The 14,697-nt window shown below is 39.5% G+C and overlaps 1 protein-coding gene across 1 annotated transcript in view; it reads right to left on the bottom strand.

Moving 5' to 3' along the window:
- The window catches only part of pth1r (parathyroid hormone 1 receptor), a 186,753-nt gene that overhangs the window by 158,168 nt on the left and 13,888 nt on the right, over positions 1–14,697 (bottom strand). The window contains exon 3 of the mRNA XM_055228263.1: positions 13,728–13,830. Within this exon, the coding sequence (XP_055084238.1) occupies positions 13,728–13,830 (103 nt within the window). The remainder of the gene's footprint in view (positions 1–13,727; positions 13,831–14,697) is intronic.

Here is a 14,697-nt window from a genome sequence, read left to right as displayed (position 1 = left end):
CTGGACAGGTGAATTTCCCTGGCTGGGGATTAATAAAGTATGTATCTATCTATCTATCAATCCCAAGTTTTTGCCTCAGTGACTGTGCCAGTCATGGCACGCTTTGATCCCCCCAAACTCATCAGCTCCCTCAGGACACCCACAAGCCATGTTTGCACTGTTGTTCTGTTGTTCTGATGCTGCTGTTGTATATATTTTCTGCCTTTAAGTATTTTATTAGATTTTTTTTTTAAGCATATCTTTTTTAACTTTGTGCATGCCCTTATTTGTATTTGTATTTATTCAGTGTGTTTTATGTTGCACTTTATCACCGACGTAAGTTCCTAGTTTGTGAACTGTGTTCACAAACAATGGCAATAAAAGGATACTGATTCTGATTCTGATAAGGCTCGATAAGACCCATTCTTCAGCCTGACGGCATCCCTAACTTCCGGTGTCCACCGCCGGGTTTGGGGGTTGCCACCACGCCAGGTACCTTACGACCACAGCTACAAGCAGCCGAAACAACAATAGAGAAAGAGAACATGGCCCACTCAGAATCCATGTCTCCAGCCTCCCCCGGGATCAGAAAGAAGATCTCCCGGACGTGTAAGTTGAAAATCCCCCTGAGAGAGGACTCCGCCCGACGTTCCCAACAGACCCTCACTGTACACTTGGGCCTGCCAGGTCCGTTCAGCCTCCTTCATATGGATCCAATTCTGCTGGATCCGCTGGAGGTACCATGGCGATTAAAGGCTTAATGTAATAAAGGCATAAATCAGAACACTTTATATGAGTCGCCAGCATGCCAGTTCTAAAAATACCACAACTCACTAGTGAGCTGTGATTTTTGGTTGTTTACATTTTTCTTTTTTTTTTTAATGAAAAAGACAAAACAAAAACATTTCCTTCATTAACTACAACCAAAAAAGGATTGGGCTGAAGCCACATGCTTATGTAAGCCCATCCTGACCAACACATAACTCCACAATACAGTAACATAACACAATTTATTTACTTAAATCAATATCTTAAACACAAATATCTTGGCTCATATGACCTACTGCAATGTATATGCATGAATGAATTCATGCTTTAAAGTTTTTTTTTAAAATTTAGACAGAGTTTTAATTAACTTAAATTCATCATTGAGATCATTCCAAAATTGTATTCCTAAAACAGACACACATCTTTGTTTCACATTAGTTCTTATTTTTCTGGATTCAAAACCGAAGGAAACCTCTTAAATTATAGTAACTACTTCTTAATTTAAAGAAGGACTGAATTCCTATGGGGATATCCTTATTCACAACACAAAACAGAATTGTCAAAATTTTTAACTTAACTATGTCCGTAAATTTTAATATATTTGATTTTATAAATAGTTCATTAGTTGGATCACGGAATCCTGCTTTATTAATTCTTATTGCCCTTTTCTGTCATTTAATTATAGGATCTACATATGTTTTACCGGTATTTCCCCAAATTTCCGAACAGTAAGATAAATACGGAAGCAAAAGTGATGAATATAATATATGCAGGCATTTCTTATTGAATACAGATTTGGTTTTATGAAGTACACCAACAGTTTTTGACATTTTACTCCTGATGTACTGTATATGCGGTTTCGAACATATCTTATGATCTATGATCACTCCGAAGAACCTTGTCTCATAAACCCATTCTATTTCAATTTCATTCCAAAACAATTTTACATTACAATTTACTGTACTAGCTCCAAAAATCATTAATTTTCTCTTCTTCTCATTCAATGATAACTTATTTAAATCAAACATTTTTTTTAAATTGTATCAACTCTGTTTCAACTTGTGAAATTAACTGATCAACATCAAATCCTGAACAATATACATTTATGCCATCTGCAAAAATAATCAGCTTCAATATTCTAGAAACTTTATAAATGTCATTCCAATAAAGAATGAATAATTTTGGACCCAGCACAGATCCTTGGGGACTTCCGCACGATAGAGCTTTATGAAGTGATACTGTTCCATTAATTTCTACATATTGAAGCCTGTTATTTAAGTAGCTTTTTAACAAACTATTAACCACCCCTCTGATCCCATAACACTCACACTTCTGTAAGAGTCTAAAAGAGTCTGCATCTAAAATTTTATCTTATTCTGTTGCTATTTTTTATTTTTTTATTTATTACCCTTGCATTTACATTTAAAAATGACAATATCTTAAAAGTATTTTCATTCATTTCATTACTTTAAATATGTTAAGGTTAACTCTGACCTACTCTAGTTCAAAGATTAGTATTGTACGCATGACAAAATCAGTGCTCGTGGATAGTAAGCTTGCAGGCGCTGTGAAGACGGGCGCTGAATGCAGTTTCTCACCCCAAAAACATGGCAGAAAAAAGAAAGAAAATCTATCACTTTCACAACGAATGGGAAGAGGAGTTCTTTTTTTTATGACTGTACAAGAAACCTGTATGTGTCTCATTAGCGGGGCAACTCTGGCGATGGCAAAGTGGCACAATGTGGAAAGACACTTCACTACATGTCACAAAAGCTACCACGCTAGCTACCCACCAGGAAGCGCATCGGTGTCTTCACACAGATGATTATTATTAATCATTATTAATAATGTATAACTAAAGGCAAACTGAGCAAATTTGTTATGTCAGAAGAGCGTATCAAACTGGTAGCCCTTCGTCTGACTCAGTACCCATGAAGTAGCTCTGTGGACCCTACTCCACAGAGTCTACCCCCACCTGGACACACCGGCTGCCACTGTGAGGGTCATGTTTTTTGACTTCTCCAGTGCCTTTGACACCATCAGGCCGGCTCTGCTGGCTGAGAAGCTGGCGGTGTTGCAGGTGGAGGACTCCCTGGTGTCCTGGATTGTGGACTATCTCACTGGAAGACCACAGTATGTACGCTTACAGGGCTGTGTGTCAGACAGAGTGGTCAGCAACACCGGGGCTCCACAAGGGACAGTCCTCTCTCCCTTCCTCTTCACTCTCTACACCACGGACTTCAGCTACTGCAGTGAGACTTGCCACCTTCAGAAGTTTTCTGATGACTCTGCAGTGGTGGGATGCATCAGCGGTGGTGACGAGAGGGAGTATAGGACTGTTGTGGACAACTTTGTCACGTGGAGTGAGAAGAACTACCTTCAACTCAACGTGACCAAGACAAAAGAACTGGTGGTGGACCTGAGGAGGACCAAAGCGGCTGTGACTCCCATCTCCATCCATGGGGTCAGTGTGGACGTGGTGGAGGAGTACAAGTACTTGGGAGTGTACTTGGACAATAAACTGGACTGGAGCAGAAACGTGGACGCAGTCTATAAGAAGGGCCAGAGCCGCCTCTATTTCCTGAGAAGGCTGAGGTCCTTTGACATCTGCAGGACGATGCTCAGGATGTTCTATGAGTCTATGGTGGCCAGTGCCATCATGTACGCTGTGGTCTGCTGGGGCAGCAGTCTGCGCGTGAGGGACACTAATAGACTCAATAAGATCATCAGGAAGGCTGGTCATGTTGTGGGGGAGGAGCTGGACTCTCTGACTGTTGTGTCGGACAGGAGGATGTTGACCAAAGTCAGGACTATTCTGGACTCTCCCCTCCACCCCCTCCACGAGGTGCTGGCCAATCTGAAGAGCTCGTTCAGCCACAGACTGTTACTGCCACGCTGCTCCACTGAGAGACACAGGAAATCTTTCCTGCCTGTCGCCATCAAACTGCTAAACTCCGTTCTGTAACCAAACACTTCAATACTCCAATATTCCACTTTGTACATAGATGTAAATAGTGTGTGATTTTGTGTGATGATCTATTTATTTATTTTGTTTAACACTTGACACTTTATTCTTATTGCATGACACTTATTCTTATTGCACAATTTTATTCTTATTTAAATGACTTTTTATTCTTATTCTTAAATTCTATCCTGTGGTTGTGGCATTTGTTAACTAAGAGAATTTCCCTTCGGGGATCAATAAAAGTGATTCTGATTCTGATTCTGATTCTGAAAAATGTTGGTAACCCTTGCTCTATACAAAGTTAATTTGAAACAGTTTGCAGTGGTCCAAAGTTACTCCTCACTTTAGTGCATTTCAAAGACCAGAGTGAAAATTGGTCATCATGGTCATGCTAACAAAAACTAGCATGCTAACCACACCTTATCCTAATAAAAATGTTTTGTAATTAGATGCAGACAGAACACAGTAGATTATTTTGACCTCATGAGCTGCTGACTCCAAAGAGCTCATAGGTCCTTTAGGTTAGCCACAGTTAGCTTTAAATTTGCACTGTGTAACCTCTGATGATGCATCCACTATTGATCAGAAATGTTATTGTCTGGAATGTTCTACAGGATGACACTTAGTTAAACAGCATTCTTACAGTGACTGGAGGAGACTCGCCATAGATCTGACATGTAACGTGGCTTGGTGGCATCATCTGCTTGTCTCCAAGGAGATAGAAAAGTTTAATAGTATACTATGGAACATTTCAGGCAAAGTGGCAACATCATCATGGCGACAAGCAGGTGGTGTTAGTGGAAATTTGTTCTTATATTTTCAGATATGTTGATAATGAAATACTGATATATCTCTATCTACACAGTTATACAAGCCTCTGTGTGACCTCTGTGTGCTCTGATGACTGGCGTAAAAACCCATGACCCAGTAAACAAATATGGCTCTTCATGAGGAGCAGCGATGTGTCTGTTGTAGTGAGACCCATCTGGAGGCTCTTGTTCTACAATCATCTCTGAAGAGCAGGAGAATTTCAATCAAACCTCATGAAGAAAACTGAGGAGCCTCTTCAAAACATGAGCTCAGCAACACAGTAATATCACAGACAAACACACAGAAACATCACAGCCAAACACACAGGAATATCACAGACAAAGACACAGTAGCATCACAGACAAATACGAAAAAATATCAAACACACAGGAAATATCACAAACACCGTAACATCACAGACAAACGCACAGAAATATCACAGACAAATACACAGTAACATCACAGACAAAAACACAGAAATATCACAGACAAACACGCAGACATATCACGGACAAACAGAGTAACGTCACAGACAAACACATAGTAACATCACAGACAAATACACAGAAATGTCACAGACAAACACACAGTAACAGCACAGACAAACACAATAACATCACAGAATAACACAGAGAAATCACAAAGAAAGACAGTAATATCAGACAAACACACAGAAACATCACAGACAAACACACAGGAATATCAAAGACAAAGACACAGTAACATCACAGACAAATTTGCAAAAATATCAAACACACAGGAAATATCACAGACAAACACAGAAAAATATCACAAACAAACACAGTAACATCACAGACAAACACACAGAAATATCAGAGACAAACACACAGAAATATCACAAACACAGTAACATCACAGAAAAACACACAGTAACATCACGGACAAACACACAGAAATATCACAGACGACCACACAGAAATATCACAAACACCCAGAAATATCACAGACAAACACACAGTAACAGCACAGACAAATACAATAACATCAAGAAAAACAGAGAAATATCACACACAAACACACAGGAATATCACAGACAAAGACACAGAAATATCAGAAACAAACACACAGAAATATCACAAACACAATAACATCACAGAAAAACACACAGACATATCACAGACAAACACACAGTAACATCACGGACAAACACACAGAAATATCACAGACGAACACACTGAAATATCACAAACACACTGAAATATCACAGACAAACACACAGAAATATCACAGACAAACACAGTAACATCACAGACAAACACACAGAGATATCACAGACAAACATACAGTAACAGCACAGACAAACACAGTAACATCACAGACAAACATACAGTAACGGCACAAACAAACAGTAATATCAGAGAAAAACACAGGAATATCACAGACAAACACAGTAACATCACAGACAAACATACAGTAACATCACAGACAAACACACAGTAACGTCACAGACAAACACACAGAAACATCACAGACAAACACAGTAACATCACAGACAAACACACAGTAACATCACAGACAAACATACATAAATATCTCAGACAAACACACAAAAATATCACAAACACACAGAAATATCACAGACAAACACACAAAAATATCACAGACAAACACACAGTAACATCAGACAAACACACAGTAACATCACAGACAAACACCCAGAAACATCCCAGATAAACATTCAGAAATATCAGACAAACACAGTAACATTACAGACAAACACACAGAAATATCACAGACAAACATAGAAATATCACAAACCACAGAAATGTCAGACAAACACACAATAATATCACAGAAAAACACACAGTAACATCACAGACAAACACAGTATCACATAAAAAACACAGAGAAATATCACAAACACAGTAACATCACAAAAAAAAAATAATAATAAAAAAAAATAAAAATACAGTAATATCACAGACAAACAGAAATTTCACAGACAAACGCACAGTAACGTCAAAAACAAACACGGAAATATCACAGACAAAAACAGTAACATCACAAACAAACACACAGAAATATCAGAGACAAACACACAGAAATATCACAGACAAACCCACAGGAATATCACAAACAAACATACAGTAACATCACAGACAAACACAAAGTAACGTCACAGACAAACACACAGAAACATCACAGACGAACACACAGTAAAATCACAGACAAACATACATAAATATCACAGACAAACACATAGAAGTATCACAAACAAACCACAGAAATATCACAGACAAACACACAGTAACATCTCAGACAAACAAACAGTAACATCACAGACAAACACACAGTAATGTCACAGACAAACGCACAGAAATATCACAGACAAACACAGTAACATCATAGACAAATACACAGTAACCCCACAGACAAACATACATAAATATCACAGACAAACACAGAAATATCACTGACAAACACACAGTAACTTCACTGACAAACACAGGAACATCACAGAAAAATACAGAGAAATATCACAAACACAGTAACATCACAAAAAAACACACAGTGACATCACAGACAAACACATAGAAATATCAAAGACAAACACACAATAATATCACAAACACACAGTGACATCACAGACAAACACGCATAAATATCACAAACACACAGAAATACCACAGACAAACAGTAAAATCAGAGACAAACAGTAACAACACAGATAAACACACAAAAATATCACAAACACAGTAACATCACAGATACACACGCAGAAATATCACATACATACAAACAGAAACATCACAGACAAACACATAGATATATCACAGAAAAACACAGTAACATCACAGACAAAAGGCCATGGTGCCTGGACCAATGCAGCCCCAAAAACTCCCATCTCTTCCAAACCAAATCATTATGTACACAGCCCAGCTCCTCACCACAAAAACTTCCAGAGCGGGGTCAGCGAACGACGAAATATTTTAATCATGTGTTTCATTTAGAACTGTAATATTATTTCTGTGGTCGGCCCATCCAGCGCAGCCACAATGACCCGGGGCAAAGGCGCTTTACCTGATGTTTACTGTGTTCAAAACATGAAACACAAAACAAGTTCATTTTAAACAGTTTGGTCCAACGTTACTCCTCATTCACCTTATGCATTCTGAACATCTTAATTATTCACCACAATGAGTTTATAAGCACTGCTAACATACAATTTCTGATTATTAGACAATAAATCTCATTTTAATTAGATGTAGGCTGCATGCAGCAAATTCATTATGACCTCAAGAGCTGCTCGTACAGTAGCTCTGTACTGGGGAGGTACAAGGGGAAAATTAGGTACATCACCTTTAAGACAAAATAACAGAACAGGTTTGACACAAGAATCGTAAACACTGCGATTGCGAGGCTGTTTTGAAATGGCACAACCACGGGGGGGGGGGGGGGGGGGGTACTGGAGGGGTCGAGGGGGGGCGTTCAAAGGCACCCACAAAAATAAGGGCTTTCCACAAGCCACAGTGAAGAGCCACAATGACGTCAGAGCAGAACAGCAGAGGGAGAACGTAAACATCAAGTCCCACTTGATGGCTCTTTGGTTGCTATGATACTCGCGGTCGAAATTCCAAATATGGAACTCAGCTCACTTTTACAACACAAAACTGTTATTTTAATCATTTTAGCTTCCAGTTATGCACAACATATTCAAATCTTTTCACTCTTCAGAAGATAATATTACACATTCCCAATTCCAATGAAGTTGGGACGCTGCTGAATACAATGATTTGCAAATCCTTTTCAACGTATATTGAATTGAATAAACTGCAAAGACATGATATTTAATGTTCAAACTGATAAATCGTATTGTTGTTATGCAAATATTCACTCATTTTCAATTTGATGCCTGCAACACATTCCAATAAAGCTGGGACAGCGGCAACAAAAGAATGGGAAAGTTGAGAAATGCACCTGTTTGGAATATTCCACAAGTGATCAAGTTAAATGGAAACAGGTGAGTCATTCACAAGCAAGGATGGGGCGAGGTTCACCACTTTGTTAACAACTGTGTGAGCAAATAGTCCAACAGTCTAAGAACAGCGTTTCTCAACATACAATTGCAAGGAATTTATGGATTTCATCAGGTCCATAATATCACCAAAGATTTAGAGAATTTGGAGAACTCTCTGCACATAAGGCCAAAAACCAACAATGAATGTCCGTGACCCTTAGGCGGTAATGTATTAAAAGCAGACATCAATGTGTAAAGGATATTACCACATGGGCTCAGGAACATTTCAGGAAACCATTGTCAGTTAACACAGTTTGTCACTATATTTCCAAGGCCAAGTTAAAACTGTGCCAAGCAAAGTGAAAGCCATATATCAACAACACACAGAAACCCTTTTTTTTCTGGGCCCGAGCTCACCTGAGATGGACTGACGCAAAATGGAAAAGTGTGCTGTGGTCTGACGAGTCCACATGTCAAATTGTTTTTGGAAATCATGGATGTCATGGCCTGTGGGCCAAAGAGGAAAAGGACCATCTGGATTGTTAGCGCAAAGTTCAAAAGCATCTGTGATGGTATGGTATGCCATCCAAGCAATGTCTTTTTCAGGGACATCCCTGCTTATTTCAGCAAGACAATGTAAAGCGACATTCTGCATGTGTTACAACAGCGTGGCTTTGTAGTAAAAGAGGGCGGGTACTAGACTGGCCTGCCTGCAGTCCAGACCTGTCTGGACTGTCCATTGAAAATGTGTGGCGCATTATGAAGTGCAAAATATGACAATGGAGACCCTGGACTGCTGAGCAACTGAAGTTGTACATTCAGCAAGAATGGGAAAGGATTCCTCTTGCAAAGCTTCAACAATTAGTGTCCTCAGTTCCCAAACACTTGATTCTTGTTAAAAGGAAAGCTGATCTAACACAGTGGTAAACATACCCCTGTCCCAGCTTTGTTGGAATGCATTGCAGACATCAAATTGAAAATGAGTTAATATTTGCATAAAAAAATAATCAGTTTATCAGTTTGAACATTAAATATCATGTCTTTGTAGTTTATTCGGTATAGCGTATGACCAGGTTACTTAGTGAGGGAGTTAGGGTTATTAAAACCCGGGATAAGATAAGCTGCAGTAGGAGTAACTAGCTGGGGGAAGTATGGCAACCTGAGCACTATCCTCTACTTTGCCCTATTTTCTCATCAGCAATGCTATTCACATGTTGTCCCCTGTCCCACTCCCCCTGTGGAGTGTATCTCTTTCAGATGCCCCGATGACAGCTGGACCTCCTCCTTGCCTGGCTCTCCTCCTCCTCGCCCGGCTCTCCTCCTCCTCGTCTGGTCTTCCTCCCCCTCGCCTGGCCGATTTCTTATGTTGTCTGATTTTTCCTGTTGTGTCTGATTTTTCCTGTTGTGTCTGATTTTTCCTGTTGTGTCTGATTTTTCCTGTTGTGTCTGATTCTTCCTGTTGTTTTGTTTTTTGTGTCTTGGCGGCACGGTGACTGAGTGCATCACTCATGTCTCACAGCAAGAAGGTTGGTTCGATCCCTGGGTCACCAGGCCTTTCTGTGTGGAGTTTTTCATGTTTCTCCCCGTGTCTGGATGGGTTTCCTCCGGGTACTCCGGTTTCCCCCATCAACCAAAACATGAACGCCCTTCGAGACAACTGTTGTTGTGATTTTGGGCGTTACAAAAATAAATGAATTGAATTGAATTATTCAGTTCAATATAGTTTGAAAAAGATTTGCAAATGATTGTATTCTGTATTTTTTTTAAGTTTTACACAGCGTTCCAACTTCATTGGAATTGGGGTTGTATATATAATAATATTTGGATTTAAATGGCTGGTTGCTACAACAATGGTTCACATTTTTCATCACACTGACCCATGGATAGGTCACCATCACTAGAAAACTGAATGTGTTTATGCATTTTTTCCACAGTACTTTTAAAAATCTGTTCCAAGAGCAGGAAGCGGTTGGGATCAAAACTTTTTCCAAGTGATTTTGTGCATAAATCTGCAGATCCCTGTGTCAGGCTCTGTCCTGTGTGTCCAGGGCCTGACCCTGTGTCCAGAGCCTGTGTGTCCAGAGCCTGTGTCCAGAGCCTGTGTGTCAAGAGCCTGTGTGTCCAGAGCCTTTGAGTCCAGAGCCTGACCCTGTGTCCAGAACCTGTGTGTCCAGAGCCTTGGTGTCCAGAGCCTGAACACGTCATAAAAACAGAGATCATTCCTGTTTTTAGAGCCTCAGATAATCATACTGTAATGATGCTCTGTTGTAAATGAATCATTGTCAGGCTTCTATTGTGCAAATGGACAAAGCTCCTGTTTTATCCAGGCTTGGGGATGGACACAACACTGTCACAGAGAAATACATTTATATAAGTTTACATATAGTACTAAATGGTTGAAGAAGCCTCTTGGACAAGCACCAAACGTCAGAAGATGTCTCTTGGACGAGCACCAAACATCTGAAGAAGCCTCTAGAATCAGCACCAAACCACTGAAGAAGTCTCCTGGATCAGCACCAAACATCTGAAGAAGCCTCTTGGATTAACACCACAAGTCTGAAGAAGCCTCAAGGATCAGCACCAAACCGCTGAAGAAGCCTCTTGGACAGGCAGCAAACATCTGAAAAAGCCTCTTGGCCTATCTGAACTTAAACATTTAAAAGCACATTTTGGCGCATTTCTGCTGCTTTGGTAAAATAATGTCTGAATATCAAGATCAAGAAAACGCAAAAAAAATTTAAACATAAATAATGAGACATTCTAATTATTATTATGTTAATATCGTAGTGCCTTGCAAACCCAGCTCCAGGAAACTAAACTCCCATTGCACACATCATTTAAGAATCATCTTTTTTTACTAGCAAGTTTGTATTTATTTAGAAACAGACTGACCATGTCTGTCCCTGATTGGCTAATCCACCTGTCAATCAAGCTCATCTGAATTCTTCTTCAAAAAAAACAAAACAAAACACACACACACAAATCTTTTAACACATACACTAAAATGTTCCCTTTAGAATTTTATCTTTCGGTTTTTAGTGTTTGACTCGACTTGAATCAGAGGTTCAGGTCTGGCGACCCCTGAAGTCATTCAGAGTAGTGCTTATACAATCAATTACCATAATCTTCCACCAATCAGGTTCAATCAGAGCACGGCCTCTTGTCCTCTGCCCTGTCCGCTTTCTTCTGTCTCTCCTCCTCTTCATCAAAGCCTCCTGCATTATGGGATGTTCAAATGTGGTCACTCAGAGCCTTGGCGGTGATCAGCGTGTGTCAGGTACAAGTCCTCAGGGGAACATTAAAGGGTCTATACAAATATTTCAGAGATGTTTCAAAAGTAATAATTGTCACATGTGTGTTTCAAATACTTTGATATTGTGATAATGAAACAAATATAATTATGTTTAAAGAAACAGATTTGAAGAAGGTTTACTGCCATCGATGACGTCAGCTCTGAAACTTTTTTGACATGTTTTTGGAAAGATGCTTTAACTATTACAGAACACACAAACTGTGTCTAAAGCCTGACCCTGTGTCCAGTGCCTGACCCTGTGTCCAGAGCATGATTCTGTGTCAACAGCCTTGACCTGCAGATAGAGACACATACAAGTGTGTCTCATTCTTGGTATATGGACAGGCCTCATGTTCAGAGTTGCAGAGGCTGCACTAGCACTGAGCCCGAATTGGCTGTAGCTTCTGGGGTTTGACTATTCAAATGAGAGAGAGGCACTTTAGGTTTAAAACATCTGGATTCCGTTATTGAAACTGGCAACCCAAATGAGAGATTGGATTGGATGATCAAGCACATCTAAAACTGGACAGACCGGCGCCACGGCAGCACTTTAATGATAAACATATATAATCACTTTTTTTAAAAATAATATTTTAAATGGACGTATGCAGGTGTTTGGTTTGTTGTTGTTTTTGTTTGTATTGTTCTGTGTTTGAAAGGGAGAAAGTCTGGTCTCTCATTAGATCTCCCCGTGGAAATAAATAACATAAATAACATGTCCATCATGTCCAGTGTTTTTGTTTGATGTTTGATCTGAACATGTTTAACCCTCTTCAAGTCAAAATAGAATACTCCTCCTTTAAAACCATAGCATACAGCTCCTTTAAGGTCTCAGGTCAAAGTTCAAGTCCCACAACCATAAACTGAACTGGGGTCAGCAATTCCAGTCCTGAATCTCTGCCCATAACAGCATCAAAAGTCCGGCTAACTCAGAGTACAGGAGCCCGAGAGAGTCAAACTACTAAAGCCTCAGAGGATCAAATTATTAAAACCTCTGAGGGTCACACTACTAAAGCCTCAAAGGGTCAAATCAATAAAGCCTCAGGCTGCAACGGGCTCATTCTGGAACGCAGACAGAAACGTTCTTCAACAGAATCACACCACGTTTGGTCTCAGCTTCATCATCTGAACCGTTCTTGTGGATTTGATGGGGTTTTTTTTTATTATTCAGAAAAAATGATGTCAAATGTTTAGTTTCAATCTGAGAAACTGCAGTCACATGACTTAGTCACACGACTTAGTCACATGACTCACAGTCACGTGCTCTGCAGTGTAACTTTTTTGACACCTTCTCATTTCCATAAGGATGATATTACTTTGTTCAACATTATGGCATTAAACCTGGCCAAGTTACAAGTCAGATCTGTGGAGAGGTGATCTCACTAACAATAAAAAAGTGCCTGTTCAGTGTAAGGTGGATAGTGCCATATAAACATGTGACCATTCACCTCAAAAGTTACATAGTGTAACTTTAAAGGCTTGGTCATGTTTATAAGACACTAAATGTTAATTATTAAAATGATTCTATCCATGGTCCGTCTGAAAGCAGTCCAGAGTCCTGTTCTGTACAGTAGCAGTCTGAGTGAACTCTACTGTTCAGACTAAGGCCTAAGAAACAACCACAACACAACAGCGATGACATGACACGTCAGTCGTCATGGAGATATTACATATATATATATATATATATATATATATATATATATATATATATATATATATATATATATATATTATATATATATAGAGAGAGAGAGAGAGAGAGAGAGAGAGAGAGAGAGAGAGAGAGAGAGAGAGAGAGAGAGAGAGAGAGAGAGAGAGAGAGAGAGAGAGAGAGAGAGAGAGAGAGAGAGAGAGATAGATAGATGGATAGCCGGTCCCGTAGACTCACTCACCTCTGTTATATATAGATATATAGACATAGACACACTCACCTCTGTTGGAGCTGCTGGACTTGATGTTTCCTTCACATTTGCGTTTGGCTTTGTACAGAAGGCCTATCTGTTCTTCTTTGGTGAGCACGTCGTCGGCGTGAACCTAAACGAGGAGCAGAAACAGCTCAGAATAATCTCACACATAATGGCACCGACATAGGCGGCGTTTATTTTTAACTTAATTATTTATTTTCAACTCCCAGACGCCCCACATTCTCAGAGTAGACCTGAAACGGTTCTGGTCAGTCCTGTGTTGAAAAATCATGAGTTCTGTGGATTCAAAAATAGTGCTCAGGCAATGGACAGTTTGTCCATAAGGTTTGGGTTCAATATCCGCTGAGACAACAGTGCATAGAGTCTTCCACAGTACGGCACACTTATATTGCTGTGACGACAAACATGTGGCGCAACCAGGTGATGTTACAGGTCAGATCTATGGACAGGTAACCCCGCTCATACCTTACTGCTACATCATCACATAAACGTTTTCCATAATATTCAATGTCTAATCTGGAGATGGGTCAGCACTGCTAAAAAAGAAAATCAACAGCATAAAAAACAAACAAACACAGATAAAAAAAACAAAGATAAAAATGTGAACAATTATACCACTCTGAAACATGATCGATTATAAAGCTCTGGAACATGAACCATTACAAAGCTCTGGAACATGAATCATTATAACACTCTGTCGGACCAGATAATCTTCTGTCGGACCAGATAATCTTACTCGACAATGTGAGTATAGCTTCTAGCCCTACTGTAAAAAATCTTGGAGTCCTATTTGTTCAAAATCTCTCATTCACAGCCCATATAAACCTAGCTTGAATAACCGCATACTTTCACCTGCGAAATATAACTAAAATTAGAAATATTTTACCTAAAAACGATGCTGAAAAACTCATCCATGCATTTGTTACTTCCAGACTTGATTACTGTAATTCTCTGCTCACCGCCTGCCCCAAAAGTA

The sequence above is a fragment of the Periophthalmus magnuspinnatus genome, chromosome 17 (genome assembly GCF_009829125.3).
Source record: "Periophthalmus magnuspinnatus isolate fPerMag1 chromosome 17, fPerMag1.2.pri, whole genome shotgun sequence".
Classification (NCBI taxonomy): domain Eukaryota; kingdom Metazoa; phylum Chordata; class Actinopteri; order Gobiiformes; family Gobiidae; genus Periophthalmus; species Periophthalmus magnuspinnatus.
The sequence above is the reverse complement of the archived record's forward strand: the minus strand, read 5'-3'. Positions and strand labels throughout refer to the sequence as shown.